A 20,490-nucleotide genomic window follows, 5' to 3' on the forward strand; every position below is an offset into this window, starting at 1 on the left:
TGAAAGTTAATGGGGAGGTTTAGCCTGCAGAAGAGAAGCCTCAACAGGGGAATATGATAACTGTCTTTCACTGTTTAAAGGGCTGTCAAGTGGAAAAGAGATTTGATTGGTCTTCTTTACCAGTGGAGGGGAGAGCTAGGAGCAATGGGTGGAAATTACAAAGAGGCAGACAGGCTTGATGTAAGGAAAAACTTCTTAACAATTGGAGCTTTCCAAAATCAGAAATGGCTTGCCTTATGAGGAAGTGGGTCTCCCTCACTGGAAGTCTTCAAACAAAGAAGGCTGGATGGTGGTTTATGTTGTACAGGGGATTCTCATTCAGAGGATAAATTGAAACACATAGCTCTGAGGTCCCTTCTTAATCTGGGATTCTGTGAATCTGTGACCTTGCTTCAAATCAGCCTCAAGAGATTAACATATACAAAAGCCAAATAAGAGACAACAAATCTGATTTTTTAAAAAGCACCATTTCTCAAAACCATGGGCTGGGGTCTAGCAGAGAGCTTCCCTGGCAACATGCCCTGGCATGCCCTGGACCTTCTGAGGTCTTGGTCTCACTGCTGGACCCTGAAGCATGTCAAGTTTTCTGGAGAGAGACAGAGCCAGGCTTGGAAGGGGATGACAGAGGAAGGGGCCAGACTCACAAAACCACAGGAAACTAGAGATGGGTGTGAATTAAATGACTATTTAGTCCAACCTCCATACTTTATAAAGAAAACTGAGGTTTGGAGAAAGGAAAGGACTTCCCCCAGATCACCAAGTTGATCATTAACAGAACAGCAGGGGCAGTGGCTGCTTCCTGAGTTTCAGCACCACAGAATCAAGTGGCTGATCAGAACGGGAGGTCAGAGATCTCTTTGCTGGTGCTGAGGCAGGATTCTCTTGCTTTGCCCTGCTTGGATCTGGGTTGCAGTCCTGGGGAAAGAGGAGTGCTGGTAGCAGAAATCCCCTGAAGCTTGGCACAGAGCACTCTCCACTCTAGAAGCTGAGTCACACCTTGACAAAGAGCTCAAAAGTCAAGTAATTGGCTAGGAAAATGAGCAGACAATGTGAAAAAACACAGGCTATAGAATCTTATTTTGGTGACAAAGAAGATCAAAACATATAACCAGAAGAAGACAACAAAGTCAAAGATCCTACATCAAAAGCCTCCAAGAAAAATATAATTGATCTCAGCCCATGGAAGAGTTCAAAAAAGATTTTGAAAATCATGCAAGAGAAGTAGAGGAAAAATTGGAAAAGAAATGAGAGTGATGCAAGAAAATCATGAAAAAGAAGTAAACAGTGTGCTAAAAGAGACCCTGAAAATACTGAAGAAAATAACACCTTAAAAAAAAAGACTAACCCAAATGGCAAAAGAGGTCCAAAAAGCCAATGAGGAGAAGAATGCCTGAAAAAGCAGAATTGGTCAAATGGAAAAGGGGGTCCAAAAGCTCACTGAAGAAAATCATTCCTTAAAAATTAGAATAGAGCAAATAGAAGCCAATGACTTTATGAGAAATCAAGAAATTATAAAACAGAACCAAAGGAATGGAAAAAATGAGACAATGTGAAATATTTCATTGGAAAAACCACTGACTTGGAAAACAGATCCAAGAAGAGATAATTTAAAAATTATTGGACTAAGTGAAAGCCATGATCAAAAAAGAACCTAGACATCATCTTTCAACAAATTATCAAGGAAAACTGCCCTGATAATCCAGAACCAGAGGGGAAAATAGAAACTGAAAGAATCCACCAATTGTCCCTTGAAGAAGATCTGAAAAGGAGAACTCCTAGGAATATTGTAGTCCAATTCCAGAGTTCCCAGGTCAAGGAGAAAATATTGCAAGCAGCCAGAAAGAAACAATTCAAGTATTGTGGAAACACAATCAGGTAACACAAGATCTAGCAGCTTCTACATTAAAGAACTGAAGGGTTTGGAATATGATGTTCCGGAGGTCAAAGGAGCTAGGATTAAAACCAAGAATCACCTACCCAGCAAAACTAAGTATAATACTTCAGGGGAAAATATGGATACACAATGAAAGACAGGACTTTCAAGCATTCTTGATGAAAAGACCAGAGCTGAACAGAAAAACTGACTTTTACATACAAGAATCAAAAGAAGCACAAAAGGAAAATAGGAAAAGGAAAGCATAATGGATTTATTAAAGTTGAACTGTTTACATTCCTACATGGAAATATGATATTTATAACTCATGAGACCTTTCTCAGAATTAGGGTAGTGGAAGGAAATATACATACATACATACATATATATATAAATTAAAAATAATAATTAAGGGATGAGAGAGGAATATATTGGGAGAAGGAGAAAGGGAGAGATAGAATAGGGTAAATTATCTCACATAAAAGAGGCAAGAAAAAGCTGTTATAATGGTAGGGAAGGGGGGGAGGTGAAAAGGAATGAGTGAACATTACTCTCATCAGATTTGGCTTAAGGAGGGAATAACATACATACTCAATTGGGTAGTTTACGCTACAGGAAAGTAGGGGGGAAAGAGATAAGGGAGGGGATGATAGAAGGGAGGGCAGAGTGGGGGAGGAGGTAAGCAAAAACAAACACTCTTGAAAAAGGATAGGGTCAAAGGAGAAAATAGAATATAGGGAGACAGGATAGGATGGAGGGAAATATAGTTACACCTTCACAACATGAATATTATGGAAATATTTTACATAACGACCTATATTGAATTGGTTGCCATCGCAATGAGGATGGGTGGGGAGGGAATAAGGGAGAGAATTTGGAACTCAATGTTTTAGAAACAAATGTTAAAAATTGTTTTTACATGTAACTTGGAAATAAGATATAGAGGCAATGGGGTATACAACTCTATCTTACCCTACGAGAATGTAATGGGGAAGGAGATACAGGGATGGGGGGGTGATAGAAAGGAGGGCAGAATGGGGAAAGGGGTAATCAGAATGCATGCCACCTTGGGGTGGGGGATAACAGAGAGATGGAGAGAAAATTTGGAACTCAAAATCTTGATCTCCAAAAAAATAAAGAAAGAGAAAGAGAGAGAGAGAGAGAGAGAGAGAGAGAGAGAGAGAGAGAGAGAGAGAGAGAGAAAGAGAGAGAGAGAGAGAGAGAGAGAGAGAGAGAGAGAGAGAGAGAGAGAGAGAGAGAAAGAGAGAGAGAGACGAAATTGCTCTGGGCTCAGGTCGCTCCATCTGTAAAATGAGGAAGTTGGATTAGGTGACTTCTAAGATCCTTTCCAGTTCTATATGTATGCTCCTATAATCAAACAAGCCAGATAAGTAACCTTTCCTCATTGTCAGTTACAGGATAACGTATCCTATATAGCACAACAAAATAAGGGGACCATAGAAGTGTTAGAGAAGCAGCACGGTATCATATAAAGAACACTAGACTTGGGGATCAGAAAACCCAGCTTTGTCATAGTTCTAGCACTTACTGTCTGACTATGGGCAAATCACTGAACCTCCAGTGTGTTTATCTGCAAAAATGGGCCTAATAATCCTTGTACTATCTACCTCGCTGGATTATTGTGAGGAAAATACTTTATAAGCTATAAACTACAAATGTGAGCCACTATAATTGTATTTTGATATCATATTTATGTGACGTACTATAATAAATAACATGGTATTAGCACCACAGCACCTGATTACATATTATTAAATCTTGGTTAGTATCTTGAAGAGTAACCATGACATATATGGTATGAAATGACAGACAAAGTTTTAAAATGATTCATATTTGGCTTGGGAATGTATTTTTATGCTTACATTTTAAAATGGTGTCTGAACTTCTGAGAATTCACAATATTCAGACTCAATAATGAAACTAACATCTAAAGATCTAACTAATTCTGGAGGAAATCAAAATTGACTCCTCAGAAGCTCTTAGAATGATGGCAATCAAGCATTAGGCTATAGTAAAGCTGATAATCCTAAAGTCGCAAGAAACCTTAGCATTTCTATTATCCTCATCTTTGCCCCCCTCCCCCACCTTGGACTTTGCCTTTGGGTTGCCTAGCTCTCACAGATGAGTGTTTGCTTTGCCTTGTTATGAAACAGGCCTCCAAGCCTGGTCACCTCTTTACCATGCCATCAGTCTGCCTCTGTCCTAACCCACTCCCATCCCTACCCCACCCAATCTTTCCTGTCCTCCTTTACTTGTTATTCTGCCTTTAGAAGGTAGTTCCTTAAAGGAAAGGATTGTCTTGCTTGCTTTTATTCCTATTCCCAGTGCCTTAGCACAGTGCCTTACACAGAGTAAATTCTTAATAAGTACTCTATTCATCTAATCTAACATCTCAGATAAAGTATGGCATATAAAGTATAGGTATAACTTAATATAAGTTGGCAGCTTATATATAACAAGTCATATTAGGGGCAGCTAGTGCACAAAGCATTGGGCCTAGAGTCAGAAGGTTCTGAGTGCAAATTTGACCTCAGACTCTTTTAGCTGTGATCCTGGACAAGTCCCTTAACCTCTGCCTGCTTCAGTTTACTCACCTGTAAAATACAGGTGATAATAGCACCTACCTGCCAGGTTTGTTGTGGGGATCAAATGAGATACTATTTGTAAAAGCCCTTAGTGAAGTGCTTGGCCCATATTCCCTTTCTTCCCCACCCACCCCACCCCCTCCAATATATGGTAGAATTTTTTAAATAACATCTGTAACAAATAATCATCTCTGCTTAAATATATTTGGCACCAAGAGCTAATTCCTGGGTAAACCCAAACATCTGTTTCTAGCTGGAGCTGCTGGTTCTCATAATCGGTCAATATTTATCCTCCTATAACTTTTAGGCGCTTTTCCCACTTCGGCCCTTTGGAATAATAAACAGATCTACTCACTCTTCTAGATGACATTTCTAGTATTTGAAGATAGCTAGTATGTCTCCCCTTAGGAACTGTTGTCTTTATCCAGGCTAGACATCCTCTATTAATCCAACCATTCCCTTTGTGACATGGTTCCCAAACTGTCCTCGTCACTCTTCCCTGAACAAACTTCAGTTTACCAATGCCCTTCCTAAACTGTGGTGTCCAAAACTGAGCACAATGCTATTAATTCAGTTTCACCAAGAGAGCAGAGTATGCCTATTGCTTTCTGTGATCTGGATACTACTTACTTCAGCCTAATACTCCACCATACAGATAGCTCATAGATGCCTTTTCTCAGGTTGGGAGGTAAATTTATATTTACATATTTTCATTTTTGTTTTGTGTCATGGTTTAACATTTCTTCCTACCACTGCCATTGGGCCAGAGGAATGGCTCCCTAGCCTCACCTAAAATGCTGAAGGAAAAAAGGGTGAATCTTGTTTTTTTGGTTTTTTGCTTTTTGAAAACATAGACTTAAAGGACATTGACGATTTCAAACTATGTTCAAAAGCAATCACGGAATGTTAGAAAGGAAAGGAACTTTCAACATCATTCTAACCAACCATTTCACTTTATAAGACTATCATATAGGAAGGACGAGGCATTTTGCCTTAAATGAAATGCCTTTATAACGCATTATGTAGATAGAAACTCTTATTCTCAATATTGTTGTTACAGATGAAGATACTAAAGCTCAGGGAGGTTTAAGTGACTCAACCAAGGACACACGCAAATGTTTTGAAAACAGATTTATCCTTTACTAAATTACCGTGATTGGGATCAAAACAGTTTTGTTTCTTTTGCCATGGCAAGCAGGAGTAGGTGGAGTTGATATTCAATAAGAACAAAACAGTTGTCCAATGCACAAGGCATTCTGGTGGATGCTAGTCCTCTTGTTCTGCGAAAGAGGGGTCCAAAAGTGAATAATCTGAGGACCACTGGCTGACTAAAGCACCTGTCAATGTTAATAAGAAAAGAATTTCATTAAGAAGGGTAGTGATGAAGAGTACACAATACAGATATACCTTCAAGCAAATCCAATATACAGACATTTACATTTATTTTTTTAAAAAGTTAAATGACAAGGATTGAGGGGGATCATTTACATTAAGAAAACACCTACACACACACACATACACACACACACCCTGCCACACACATACATGTACACACACACATGTACACGCACACAGACTTCCTTTGAATGGCAAACTCTATTAGCACAGCTAAAGTAATTTAACTTTACATGAAATTTTTGAGGAACACACACCACCATATAAAGAGGGAGCTATTCAGTTGCATCTGAACAAAAATATCTGTATAATTTGGAACTGAGGACAGTCCCCACATGATAAATCCAGAACTGATTGTATTCCTTTGCTTCTCTGTTGACTGCTCTTCAAGACAAGACCTTTCAAATGACAGACTTCTGAGATGCTCCATTCTCATAGAACCAAGGAAAGGGGAAAAAGAGAAGTCATAACACTGATACAGAGTTGAAGGGATTCATTTATGAAAAAAAGACTGAAGAAGCTGAAAAAGGAGTATGACTCCTAAAGAAGGAAAGACACCACAACTTATAAACTTACAAACTCTGCCCCAAGGGGGCAGAGCCAAGATGGCAGTAGGAAAGCCGGCCTCGCTTAGGTTCTCCCCGAAATCCCTCCAAACACCTGTAAAAATGGCTCTGAACAAATTCTAGACCTACAGAACCCATGAAATAATAGAGGGAAGCAGGTCTCCAGCCCAAGAGAGCTTGGATGGTTGCTGGGAAGGGTCTATCACACTGTGCTGGGAGTGAAGCACAGCCCGGGACAAACCAGGCACTGAGGAGATGGGGCTGAGTAAGCCGTAGGGCCCTCAATCACTGAGCTGTGGCAGCTACCAGACTTCTCAAACCACAAACACCAAAGACAACTTAGCAGGTCAGTGGGAAAACTGCTAGAACAGGGTGAGAGGAGTGTGCTCAGTCTGCCCCAGCCCCAGGGGTGGAGGAGGTCGTGTATTATAGAGGCTGCAGCAGCAGGAAGCTCCTGCAGTTGCTTCCAGAGCTCCGGCTGCAGTTGCTTCCGGCCCCAGGCCTGGTAGGAGGAATCAAGCAGCGATTCAGAGCAGGAGTGCAGGGAGTGTTTTGCTGGTGCAGAGATAGCCCTGGTTGGATCTGGGTCCTGGCCCTGGGTGGTGGTTCTTGGGGGAGGAGGAGTGCTGGTGTGGCAGAGCTTGCCGTGTAGAAGTAGCTCTGAAAACAGCAGCGCAACACCCCCAAGCTTGGGACAAAGCACTCGCCATTCTGAAGCCAGTCATACCCTGACAAAAACCTCAAGGGTCAAGTAGTTGGCTGGGAACATGGCCAGGAAGCAAAAAAGGATGCAGACTATTGAATCTTTTTTTAGTGACAAAGAAGATCAACATACAGCCAGAAGAAGTCAACAAAACCAAAGAGTCCACATCAAAAGGCTCCAAGAAAAATATGAATTAATCTCAGGCCATGGAAGAGCTCAAAAAGGATTTGGAAAGGCAAGTAAGAGAAGTAAAGGAAACATTAGGAAGAGAAATGAGAGTGATTCAAGAAAATCATGAAAAACAAGTCAATGACTTGCTAAAGGAGACCCAAATAAATACTGAAGAAAATAACATCTTAAAATAGACTAACCCAAATGGCAAAAGAGCTCCAAAAAGCCAATGAGGAGAAGAATGCCTTAAAAGGCAGAATTAGCCTAATGGAAAAGGAGGTTCAAAAGACCACTGAAGAAAATACCACAAGTGGAAGCTAGTGACTTTATGAGAAATCAAGATATTATAAAAGAGAACCAAAAGAATGAAAAAATGAAAGACAATGTGTAATATGTCATTGGAAAAACCACTGACCTGGAGAATAGATCCAGGAGAGATAACTTAAAAATTATTAGAGTACCTGAAAGCCATGATCAAAAAAAAGAGCCTAGATATCATCTTTCAAGAAATTATCAAGGAAAACTGCCTTGATATTCTAGAACCAGAGGGTAAAATATAAATTGAAAGAATCCACCAATCTCCTCTTGAAAAAGATCCCAAGAAGAAAACTCCTAGGAATATTATAGCCAAATTCCAGAGTTCCCAGGGGAAAGAGAAAATATTGCAAGCAGCCAGAAAGAAACAACTTGAGTATCGTGGAAGCACAATCAGGATAACACAAGATCTAGCAGCTTCTACACTGAGGGATTGAAGGGCTTGGAATATGATATTCCAGAGGTCAAAGGAGCTAAGATTAAAACCAAGAATCACCTACCCAGCAAAAATGAGTATAACACTCCAGGAAAAAATATGGATTTTCAATAAAATAGAGGACTTCCAAGCATTCTTGGAAAAAAAAAAGACCAGAGATGAATAGAAAATTTGACTTTCAAATACAAGAATCAAGAGAATTATGAAAAGGTAAAAAGGAAACAGAAATTACAAGGGACTTATTAAAGTTGAACTGTTTTGGTTACATTCCTACATGGAAAGATGATATTTGTAACTTATGAAACCTTTCCAAGTATTGGGGTAGTTGAAGGGAATATATATATATATATAGACAGAGGGCACAGGGTGAGTTGAATATGAAGGGATGATATCTAAAAATAAATAAATACAATTAAAGGAAGAGAGAGAAATATATTGGGAGAAGGATAAAGGGAGAGATAGAACGGGGTAAATTATCGCACATATAGGTGGCAAGAAAAAGCAGTTCTGTTGGAAGGGAAGAGGGGGCAGGTGAAAGGGAATGGATGAATCTTGCTCTCATTAGACTTAAGGAGGGAATAACATACACATTCAATTGGGTATCTTACCGTATAGGAAAGTAGGGGGGAAGGGGATAAGAGACAGGGGATAATAGATGAGAGGGCAGAGTGGGGAAGGAGGTAATCAAAAGCAAACATTTTTGAAAAAGGACAGGGTCAAGGGAGAAAACTGAATAAAGGAGGACAGGATAGGATGGAGGGAAATATAGTTAGTCTTTCACAACATGACTTTTATGGAAGTGTTCGCATAATGATACATGTGTAGCCTATGTTGAATTGCTTGCCTTCTCAGGGAGGGTGTGTGGGGAGGGAAGAAGGGAGAAAATTTGGAACTCAAAGTTTTAAAATCAGAGGCTCAAAAGAAAAAGGTTGTTTTTGCATGCAACTGGGAAATAAGATATACAGGCAATGGGGTATAGCAATCTATCTTGCCCTGCAGGAAGGTAGGAGGAAAGGAGATGGTGGGGGGAGTGGGGTGACAGAAGGGAGGGATGACTGGGGAATAGCAATCAGAATATATGCCATCTTGGAGTTGGGGGAAGGGTAGAAATGGGGAGAAAATTTGTAACTCGAAATCTTGTGGAAATCAGTGTTGAGGACTAGAAATATCAAATAAAAACAATAAATTAAAAAAAATAATGCCCCAAGAGTACTGAATAGTTTACAAATCTGTTTCCTTGCAATAGCCCTGTAAAGTAGCTGTAAGGTATTATCCCCATTTCACAGTGAGGGGAAACCAGAGCTCAGAGGGGAAGGTTACTTGGCCACAAATAACTTGTAAGTGACTGAACCAGAGTTTGAACCCTAAATCTTCTGATTCCAAGGCTTCTTCTACTATACCACACTGCTTCTCCAATCCCCTAACAGCAGTCCCTTTGAGAAGCCATATCCTAATTCCAATGAAGCTGCTCAAAACACTTCAGCAAATCCTCTTTGGGTGCTCCATTCAAAACAGACATAGAGAAAGTCAGACTTGTTACATTTTACACATTTACTTATTATTATTTACTCCTTACTTCCTATTTACACCTTACTTTTTGAACCCAAGTGGTCACAACTGGATTCTTGGCTCAGAATAGCTTTCCAAAAACCAAATCTACATTCAAAAGATGGCTGGGATATTCGAAGTAGTATGAGATAGGCTCTAAACCCAGTTCCCAAAGAGGAGTTCCACATGTGCCTTGAACAATAAGCAGCATCAATGAAATATGTTTGTAGCTTCCAAGGAGGAACTACTTTGAAAGTTCCAACACTCACTGAGAACTCAAAGCTGTGGCCTGATTGTTTAAAAAACAATTGACTTTACATTACTTTATAGTCACGTATACCACTTAGTTTTTGACTAGGCAGCAGAATGGTAGTTTGTAAATATCTGAAAAATGGAACTATCACCAAATAGTGACATTACTGAATTGGAGCTAGGTAGGCTAGAGAATGACAAGTTTGCCATCTGGGAATCTAGCCCAGAATGTAACCTGAAGAAACAAAATGGTCTGAAAAGAAAAATGAAACAGTTTTAATTGTTGGGATCAATGATAAAACCTGGCTTCTTTGGTTTTTCTCATCAAGCTAGTATCATTTACCTTGAAAAGTCCATCTGATGTATTGACCAACCGACACAAATGGAAAATTTGGTCATAAATCTGAACTTTAAACTTTATCTTTCCACCACCCAAAGCACTCAATCTTCAAATTCTAATCTTGTTCACCAAGGTTCTATCTATTTCCAATGAAATTGGTATTCTCAGCCTACTTAAAAAATTATTCTTTATTTATTCAATCCCAATGCTTCTTTGCCTACACATTCCACAACACAGCCATAAGAGAGTCACAATGGTATTAAAAGGGGAGGAATAGAACAACTATGTAGAAATTAAGAATGAAAGGCAGCTATTGCATTTTTTTCGCTTCAGGCTGGTGTCATTAACCTTGAACAATTCATCTTTTAACTAACACCAACACAAATGTAAAATATGTCTGTTTATACAATGAACATATTTAACTTCATCTTTACATTTCCCAAACAATTCAGTCTTCAGATTCTAATTTTGTTCACTGAGTTTCTGGTAAGTTCCATTCATCTTGGCATCTTCTGCCAACTCAAAGAATATAAGTTTTCATTTCTTCGGTCTTAATGCATATGAATTTTTTGATGGTAACTGAAGTATGATTTATCACTGAAACATTTCCCACACTTGACACATTTGAAGGGTTTCTCTCCTGTGTGGATTCTCTGGTGAGTTATCAAGTGGGAACTTCGACTGAAGCTTTTCTTACATGTAGCACACTTAAATGGTTTTATTCCTGTGTGGGTTCTCTCATGATTAACAAGGTCTGAGCTGCGACTAAAACTTTTCTCACACATTGTGCATTTATATGGTTTTTCTCCTGTATGTATTCTTTGATGAGTAATGAGGTTTGAACTGCAGTTGAACTTCTTCTCACACATAAGACATTTATAAGGTTTTTCTCCAGTATGGATCCTTTGGTGTGTAAGTAGATGTGAACTCCGACTGAAGCTCTTTTCACAGTTGTTACATTTATGGGCCCTCTCTCCTGTATGAATTTTTTGATGGGCAGCAAGATTTGAATTCTTAGTGAATCTTTTTTTACATATGAGACATTTATAAGGTTTTTCTTCAGTATGCATTTTCTGATGGTGTATCAGATCTGAGTTCCAAATAAATTTTTTGCCACACTGATTACATTTGTGGGGTTTCTCTCCTGTGTGGATTTTCTGATGTATGATAAGGTGTGAAGGCCTACCAAAGTCAATGCACTTAAAGGGTTTCTGTCCAGTATGTGTTTTCTCGTGCCTGGCGAGATTTGTTTTCTGAGTGAAGCTTTTGCCACACTCAGTACATTTATGAGGTTTCTCTCCAGTGTGAGTTATCTGATGAATTAAAACATCTGATTTTTGACTAAATCTTTTATCACATGTTGAACACTTGTAAGGTCTTTCCCCTGTATGGGTTCTCTGATGTTGCATAAGTTTTGATTTACAAATGAAACTTTCCCCACATTTATCACATTTATTAGTATTGTCTATTAGGTGGATAGTCTCATGGTGGATGAGATGTGTTCTTTCACTGAAGTTTTTTCCCCAATTAGCACATTCATATGTTTGGGATTTCTTATGTATTCTCTCATGTGCAACAAGGTTGGATCTCTGAGCAAAGTTTTTCCCACAAGCATCACATTTATATGGCTTTTCCCCTGTATGGACTCTCTCATGAGCACTGAGATTTGACTTCTTATTGAAGTTTTTCTCGCAGACAATGCATTTATAGGTTTTTGTTCTTGTGTGGCTTCTCTGGTGTGAAACAAGGTATGATCTTTTGATGAAGGCTTTATCACACAGGAGACATTTAAAGGATGTTGATGTTGCCTGTTCTTGGAGACAAGAGATTCTAGTTTCTACAAAGTGGGAAAGTTCTTCAAATTGAGTGGAATTTTCAATAGTAATCAAAAGACTTATAAATCTCCTTTCTTGAGGTGTGGGCATACCTACCCTTTTCTGATCAAGGAATCCTGGTTCATTCTTACAGTCTCTCCCCAATTTAGGATGCAGAGAACTGTCTCTTTTGTACCATTCTGAAGGCACTGCTTCTAGTTCCCCATTTTCTGGATTTTCTCGTTGAAAATGTTCCTCTTCCTTTTCATTGTTGTCTCCTGCTGACACAAAGAGAGAATCCAAACACCATCCTCTCCCTATGTGGTGCCTAAAAAAAGTCTGCAAGTGGGTTCTAATTATGTTGAATCTTGCCTATATTGGGGTAGAGTTAGAAGACAATGTTTGGGAAGGCCTAAGTTCTCCCAGCTACAAAATCAAATGGTTAGGACTAGGATTTAGCGCTCCCAAACAAGGAAAGAGAAAGAGGCACATTCTTCCCCACTCCCCCCAGGGAATAGTGTACTTCTTTTTCTTGAAGATAAACTATTAGCATGATATAAATGTGAACTGTTGTTCATGGGAACACTGGTTTGTGGATTTATTTCTAAGAGAGGGTCATAGTTACCAGGTTTTATTAGCAATCTCCTCCTGGGGACATGAGAAACCCCGATGAGGGTGGGGAGGGTAAGACCACTTTTAGATCATCACCCATTCTCTCTCTTTGACTTCTCTGTTAATTTAACACTACTGGCCATCCTTTTTTCTGTAAAACTCTCTTCTCCCTTAGTTTCTCTGATAATACACTATTCCCTTTCTATTCTTACCCTTTCAGTAGGCTAGAAGAGGCCCTAGAAATCATTTAGTCCATTCCTTTCACTTACAGATGAGGAAACTAAAGTCAAGGATGGTGGTGATAAATGACTTCACATGGTCACACAGCAAATGAATGGCAGAGCTAGGACTTGACCCTGGATCTGCTGACCCCAACAACAGTCCTCTTTTAATTGTACCATGCTACCAGGCTCTTCGTCCTCATCCCAACCCCTAATTGTTGCCGCTACCCCAAAGCTCATTCTTCAACCTCTTCTCTCTTTTCACTTCCTTGGTCAATTTTTTCTCACTTGAATGCTAATGACTCCCCAAACTCTAGTTGATCCTCTGACAAAATTTTCAGTGTCTACTGGATAACACTGACTTGGAGGCCCCATCTACCTCAAACTTGATTTCTCTAATATACTATACAGAACTCATCATCTTCCCTCTTCTCTATCTCCTTTCTCAATTTTCTCATTTCAGCTAATTGTACAACCAATGACCCAAGCTCATCATACCAATCACTTTCATTTTTTATGTTAACCGTCCAACCCTGTGATTCTTCAAAATCTGAATCTTTCTAGCCGCTCTACTAGGTCCGAGATCTCATCACCTCATATTTAGATTCCAACTTCCTCTTCCTTGGAATACCTCTTCTAGTCTCTGTCCCTCCAATGCAGTATCCACAGCACAAATCCTTCTAAAATAATGATATTCCTCATGCTGTTGTTGAACTCAAAAACACTCTTTAACTTTCCATTTTTAGTATACTGGGTCCTCATTCATCCTAACATCCATAGCCACTTGTAATCTGGCTTTGCTTTTACTTCCCAGTCACTGTTCCCCAGTGGATGGTCTTTAATCCAACCAGATCCACCTCCTTAACGCCTAATGCCACGATCTTGGCCATGATCCCATATTTCTGCATTGGATCATTCTATTCCCCTGACTGCTCCCGCTATACAAATTCAACTTTTTTTGTGCCTGCTTGTATCACTTCCTCAACAAAGCCTGCCTTAATAATTCCACAGATCTCTTCTTTTGATGATGTCAATTGCACTTACTATCTAATGAATACATTTTGGCACTTGGTTGTATTCTTCTTAGTACTTTATTCTTCACTGACTTTTTGTTTATTTTTTCCTAACAAAACTAAAAGCAACTTGTCATATATTTCTTTTTTATTTCCCACTGCAAACAGTAGGTGCTTAATAAATATAAAATGAATTAAATGCATTGCCATTGCTTCATGTTTTTATTACCTTGTGTTTTAAACATCATGAATTGTAGTACTTGTGACTTGAGGACATTTTGAATAAGATGCAATATCATAATATTAAATAAATAGCTATAGATATTTCTTCACTTTAAGAAAACTCAATTTTAAAAGCCCAAATTTATTTTTTAAAAAGATATATCATAGGCTTATTATTCATATTACAAAAGAATTTTTGTTTTGCCAAAGTATTCGATTAAGAGATGGCTGAGGTAATGCATTCCAATGATGTTTTACAGGCTTGAAGTAGTTAAGGAACAAGCAGAAACTCCCCATAAATAATCATTCAAAATATCTGGGTTTTTTTTTTAAAAAGATGGGCCAGGAAAGTAATATCATAAGAAGTAACTAATAACCATAAAGGCAAAGCCTCTCCCAATGTGTAATGGAACTTCATGAATACCTCTGGGTACCTGTTCAAGAGCATTTGGAAACAAGAATACCGTAGGAGAGAGAGGCATAGAACTATCATAGGGATACACACCAGTGTGTATCAACCTAAGATGATAACACATGGCACCCGAAACTGAAGAAGCTTCTGCAGTTAAGGCCCAGTTTTTACTGGTCCTAGTTTTCACATCTTAATATATTAATATAATATCCCTTCTCTGTCACATACTTGCGTGTGACCCTGGGCAAGTCACTTAATTTCTAATTATCTCAAACTACTCTCTAAGACTGTAAGTTGCAGAACAGTTGACTATCTGCATTGGTGGACAGAGTTTTCTCATTAGGAGTTCCTTACACCACTGAAATCACAGTTCAAGACAAAAAGTTATGTATTCTCTTTCCTAGAGATGATCCAACTCTGGAAGTTTCTCCCAAGTAATGTACTCAGTTTTCTACTAATTTATTAAAAAGAACAAACCACAAATAAAAAAATCCGTCTGATTACAGTCCCATGATCCCAAGGGAACTTACTATATAGAATAAGGTATATAAAAACTGCTTTCTCTTCAGAACTGAGAACGAGTTCAATGCTATTCAGGAAACTGGTTTATAAGTTGATTGGGAATGATGTTCTCTTCCAAAATTATTAAAGTTCAGCTCTCAAATTGCCCTGCAATTTGTGATGTACCAGGACTGTTCAATATAGAAAGCCTTACCAAATGAGAGTAGATCCTTGCAGTTCTTTGGCACAGATTCCCAGCAAAGAGGGCTCTGAGAAGGGTCCAGACTCACACATTCCTCTCTGGAGAAATAGACAGCTAAATCCTCGAACATCAAAGATGCCTGAAACAACATGAGACACCCCACCCAACCCCTACCTGACTCAGTACAGAAGGCTCTCACCATGTGAAGGAAGTCCATTTAAACCAATCTCTCTTTTTTAAAAAATTTATTATTAATCTTTTTATATTATCATCATTTATAAATATACCTTTCCCTACCCAGTCTATCATCCCTTGTTACAAAGAATTTTTTTAAAAAAAGAGATACAAAACAGTTTGTCAAAACACTACATCAACCACATCTGGCAGCATATGCAGTATTCTATAGCCCTAGTCCCCCACCTCTGCAAAGAAGGAAGGTCTATTTTCTTAACTCTTCTTTAGGTCCAAGCTTGGTTATTATAATTACGAAGTATTTAGTTTTGCTTTTTCCTTTCCATTTACACTGTTGACTACAATTGATTGGCCTAGAACACTTAAAGGTTAAGTGACTTCCAAAGGTCACACAGCCAGTATGGATCAGTATGTTTGATCCCAGATATTCATTAAGCCACGCTGCCTTTCAAATATTTGAAAAACAACGATCATGCTCCTGCAAGTCGTTTCTCCAAGCTAAAAACATAAAGTTTACTCAACCAGTTCCCATATGGGAAATGCCTCATGCCTAAAATCCATCATTTGCAAAATAAGGAATCTGGAATAGATAATCTCTAAGACTCCCTCCAGCTCTATGATCTCATATGTAATAATACATGTTCATACAGGACAAAGTAAATAATATGTTCAAATGATACCAATAAAAGTCACTCCCCTGTGCTTAATGGTACCCAAATCATTTGCAGTACTACTATACATATGTTGTGATATTTTGTAATTAATGTCACAGTTCATGAGCTCATAAAAGCAGAGCTGGAAGGGACCTTAAAAGTCATGTACTGCAACTCCCTCATTTTATAGAAATGAACAAAGAATCAAAGAAAAGGCCACAAAATTAGTTAGCAAATGGAAATATTTTTGGATGGCCTGGGATAAAATATACATTTCACACTTAGTATTAGATTGATTGTTTGGATATATCTGAATTCCACAACCAAAAGACCAAAAGGAAAGAGTTTGCTGACAAATTTAGGCAGTGTCCCTAGCACAAGCCAGGGGAGAATTCTCAGGCTCAGAGGGGCATCTGGTCCAGGTTTTCCCTCTAGGTCCTTTCCCAGCCCTGATTCCTCATCAGCAGGCAACATTCAGACAATAGTTTCTTAAGAACAAACTTTGTGGAATAGGGAGACTCTAATTCAAACCTTGAAGCTTTTACTAATCATCAAGTTACCTCTCATTCCAGAATGAGAGAGGGAGAGAAAGAGAAAAGGCACAAAGAACAAGGAAATTATATTAATGCTCATGCCCCAATCTCTTGCTGAGGATGGAGTTCTGAGAAAATGTAATAACTTTGGCCATAAAAGATGGATTAATTTTAGTGTTTCTTGGGTACAGATTATGTGCTGAAACAAAGGATATGCTTTCAGAATGAAGCATGAATGGTACATTACCTGGGACCCAGCAGCATGGATAGTAGCCATGTATTTCCTGATCTCTGATGCTTCCCCTCTTCAGGAAGAACAGGAATCTGGAGAGCAGAGAGGGCTAAAGAAGAAAGAACTCACCTAAGAGACAAGCTTTATACCCCCTAATAGTCAATATGCAGGTTCTATCCATACTTATTAAGGTTACTCCACACAAAATATACCAGACACCGTAGGAAAAGCTGCAAATTGTGGAGGGGGGAGATGGAGGGGTGAAGGAACCTCCAATGCTAGTTCCCACATTACTAAGGCTGCCTGAAGGGCATAGGGGAGTGGTGCCCAAATCATGTGGCTACAGTTCCCTCCTGAGGAAAAAGAGATCTGAAACAACAGCATACAGTTGGCCATCGACCACTGTGAACATGTGGTTCAGTGGGATAAACAAGGAAAAATTCTATCTTTAACTCAATCAGGAAACAAAAAGAATATAGATACTGACCTGCAGTGAAATCTCCAGCTTGGGCCTTCCAATTTTAATATAGTGACTCTATGATCATCTTCAATATGTCTTGGTCTGCTGAGTGATATTTCTAAAAGGTTATTGTCCTTTTCTTTTTCTAACCATTTGTCACCCTCTGGCTCCAGTTTACTGTTCAGTGAATGCCACATCTAAGGGAATGGGATTAGGTCCTTAAGATACTTGTTGTAAAGGAAGGAACTTTCATTTGTGATGTGGCCAGTCGAAGATGATCATATGGACACTTAATATCATTATGTTATTATGAAACCAGGGCCAAATACTTTTGTGATAATAGAAAGCAACAAGCTGTTGAAAATTTTTTTGGCTCTAAAAGGTTTGAGCTGCCCACCCTGGACAAACTCTGCTGTGCCAAACTGGTTGCAGTTAAAATCAATAGGTGGTAAGGAAAATTTGGCCTTACAGGAAGGGCAGGGACAGGTGTTGGTGTTACCCTGTAGAGCAAAGCAAAGGAAGGTGAGTAGGGGTTGCTGGTGGAATGACCTCGAGTCCCCTGCACAGAGGGCAGAAGCAGCCTCATGCCTCAGGGTGAGAGCCGAGGCTTGGGGGGTTAGGGTTAGGGTTAGGGTCAGGCATGTCCACAGCCCCAGGACTGCGAGATTTTCTGCAGAAGAACAGGCAGCGCTCGGGCCTTCTCCTAGGGAGGAAATGTTCTCTTCCCAAAGCTTCCTCCCTTTGACCTGCACTCCCTTCTCCCTCCTCCCACTCCCTCCACCCCCTCAAACGCTCTCCTCCCCAGAGAACCTTTCTCACCCAGGGATGGACCACTCAAAACATCTCCCCACTTCGGCCAACCGCTCTGGAGGTGGGAGGGAGGTGCCCCAGTCAGGGGTTGGGATGCTTCTCGCCTGTCGCCATCTTGCTTTTTTCCCCTTCCCTTAAAAAAAAAATAATCCACAACCAATCATCTTCCTCAGCTCGGACGACCCGCAGCCCATCCAGTCTAGGATGCAAAGTCTGTCTCCAGGGAATCGACAGTAGCGTACCCGAAGCCGCGTACCTTCATGGGAAATGTAGTTCCCGGCAGTCCCTGAAAGCTTAGACGCAGACAATTGCGGTCTACCGGGCTGGGGGTTCGGGATGGACCGGGAAAGGAAGGGGAAAGCGCTGAATGGATGCACCTCACCAGAAAGAGGGGAAGAGAAAGCGGAGGAACCGAAACCTTTTCCAAAAACTATTTTCTGTTTCACGGATACCGCGAATGAGGAACGTGGCATCTTCCCCAGAGTATGTGAACCCGAACCAAGGGTGCAGACAATGGTGGCAGAGTTTTCCTGATGAGGCTTTCAGGATTAGCGGAATGAGAAGAGTGAATTTGGTGTAGGTGTTCTAAGGCTGCCAGGTACTGCTGCACACCTGCCTACACTGCACTGTAAGCTTCCTTATCTTGTCAATTACATTTTGAGCTCGGAATTGTCTCCCTCCCAACCCCGCGTCAGAGAAGGCTAACATTTGATATAGATCTATGAACGGAATCATACAATACATATTTCCATAGTTCAGGGTTTCTTCTCCGGAGGTGGATAGCATTTGATATAGATCTATGAACGGAATCGTACAATACATATTTCCATAGTTCAGGGTTTCTTCTCCGGAGGTGGATAGCATTTGATATAGATCTATGAACGGAATCGTACAATACGTATTTCCATAGTTCAGGGTTTCTTCTCCGGAGGTGGATAGCATTTGATATAGATCTATGAACGGAATCATACAATACATATTTCCATAGTTCAGGGTTTCTTCTCCGGAGGTGGATAGCATTTGATATAGATCTATGAACGGAATCGTACAATACATATTTCCATAGTTCAGGGTTTCTTCTCCGGAGGTGGATAGCATTTGATATAGATCTATGAACGGAATCATACAATACATATTTCCATAGTTCAGGGTTTCTTCTCCGGAGGTGGATAGCATTTGATATAGATCTATGAACGGAATCGTACAATACGTATTTCCATAGTTCAGGGTTTCTTCTCCGGAGGTGGATAGCATTTGATATAGATCTATGAACGGAATCATACAATACGTATTTCCATAGTTCAGGGTTTCTTCTCCGGAGGTGGATAGCATTTGATATAGATCTATGAACGGAATCGTACAATACGTATTTCCATAGTTCAGGGTTTCTTCTCCGGAGGTGGATAGCATTTTCCTTCATAAGTCTTTCCATAGTTGATTTGAATGTTCATATCAATCAGAATAGTTTAGTCATTCACAGTCACTCTTCGAACACTGTTGCTATTACTGTTCGCTTGGTTCTGGCTCCTTTCACTCTATTTCGTGCCAGTCTTCCCATGTTGTCCTAAAGTCAACCTACTCGTCGTTTCTTACAGAACAAGAGTATTCCATCAAAATCAGATCTCAAAACTCATTTGGCCATTCCCCAATTGACGGGCATCCGGACTGTAAGCTTCTTGAGGTCAGGGTCGGTGCCTTGTCTAAACTTATCTCCACTGTTTCCCTTTCCTGACTATTAAGCACTTACTATGTGCCAGGTACTGTTAGAAGTGCTGGGGATTTTTAAAAAAAAAAAAAAGCAAGACAGTCTCTGTCTCGAAGGAGCTTACATTCTAACAGGGGAAGACAGCACATGGAAGAACAGCAAGAAAAGCTAAGGGAGCAGGGAGAAGGGGAGGTACCGGTGTATCAGGAGCATCAGGAAGTACTGGTCTGGGATCTTCAAGGAAGCAGATGTGAAACCCAAGATCATATATCATAAAAGAATGGCAGCAGAAGGATGTGAACCCAGGACTTCCTGACTCCAAGTTCAGTATTATATCCCCTAAACTATGCTGCCTCTTTGTCAGAATACAGATGATAAAAATAATGAACGTTTCTTTAAGGGAGATGCTGAGCATTATTAAAGGAACTTTGCAATTTCCCGAAGGCAATCCAGCCTACTCTCCTCCTTCTGACCAATTCTAGGCCCTGCTTATTGTCCATTCACAGTCTAGGTCCAAGACATATATACTGATGGACCAGTTCTATTGGCTATCCATTCTATTGCATATTGTAGCCTGAACAAGAAGCATTACTGATCCACTCAGTTTTGTTTGTAGGGAAAGTTAGGCCAAACTCTTTTGAATGATACAGATTTTGATGATGAATAGATTTTATTTAGGAGGCTCTGCAGTTCCATGATAATG

The 20,490-nt window shown here is 39.8% G+C and overlaps 1 protein-coding gene across 1 annotated transcript; it reads right to left on the bottom strand.

Annotated features, from left to right (window-relative positions):
- Window positions 1-10,756: 10,756 nt before the first annotated feature.
- LOC118831125 (zinc finger protein OZF-like) lies at window positions 10,757-18,186 on the bottom strand. The gene is made up of 4 exons (XM_036738283.1): window positions 18,092-18,186; window positions 16,828-16,921; window positions 15,215-15,341; window positions 10,757-12,297 (listed from the first exon to the last, which is right to left on the bottom strand). Exons 2-4 carry the CDS (start codon window positions 16,855-16,857, stop codon window positions 10,757-10,759), a joined length of 1,698 nt encoding a protein of 565 aa, XP_036594178.1. The 5' UTR covers window positions 16,858-16,921; window positions 18,092-18,186.
- Window positions 18,187-20,490: the final 2,304 nt, after the last annotated feature.

This window comes from Trichosurus vulpecula, chromosome 9, assembly GCF_011100635.1.
Source record: "Trichosurus vulpecula isolate mTriVul1 chromosome 9, mTriVul1.pri, whole genome shotgun sequence".
In the NCBI taxonomy this organism is placed as follows: domain Eukaryota; kingdom Metazoa; phylum Chordata; class Mammalia; order Diprotodontia; family Phalangeridae; genus Trichosurus; species Trichosurus vulpecula.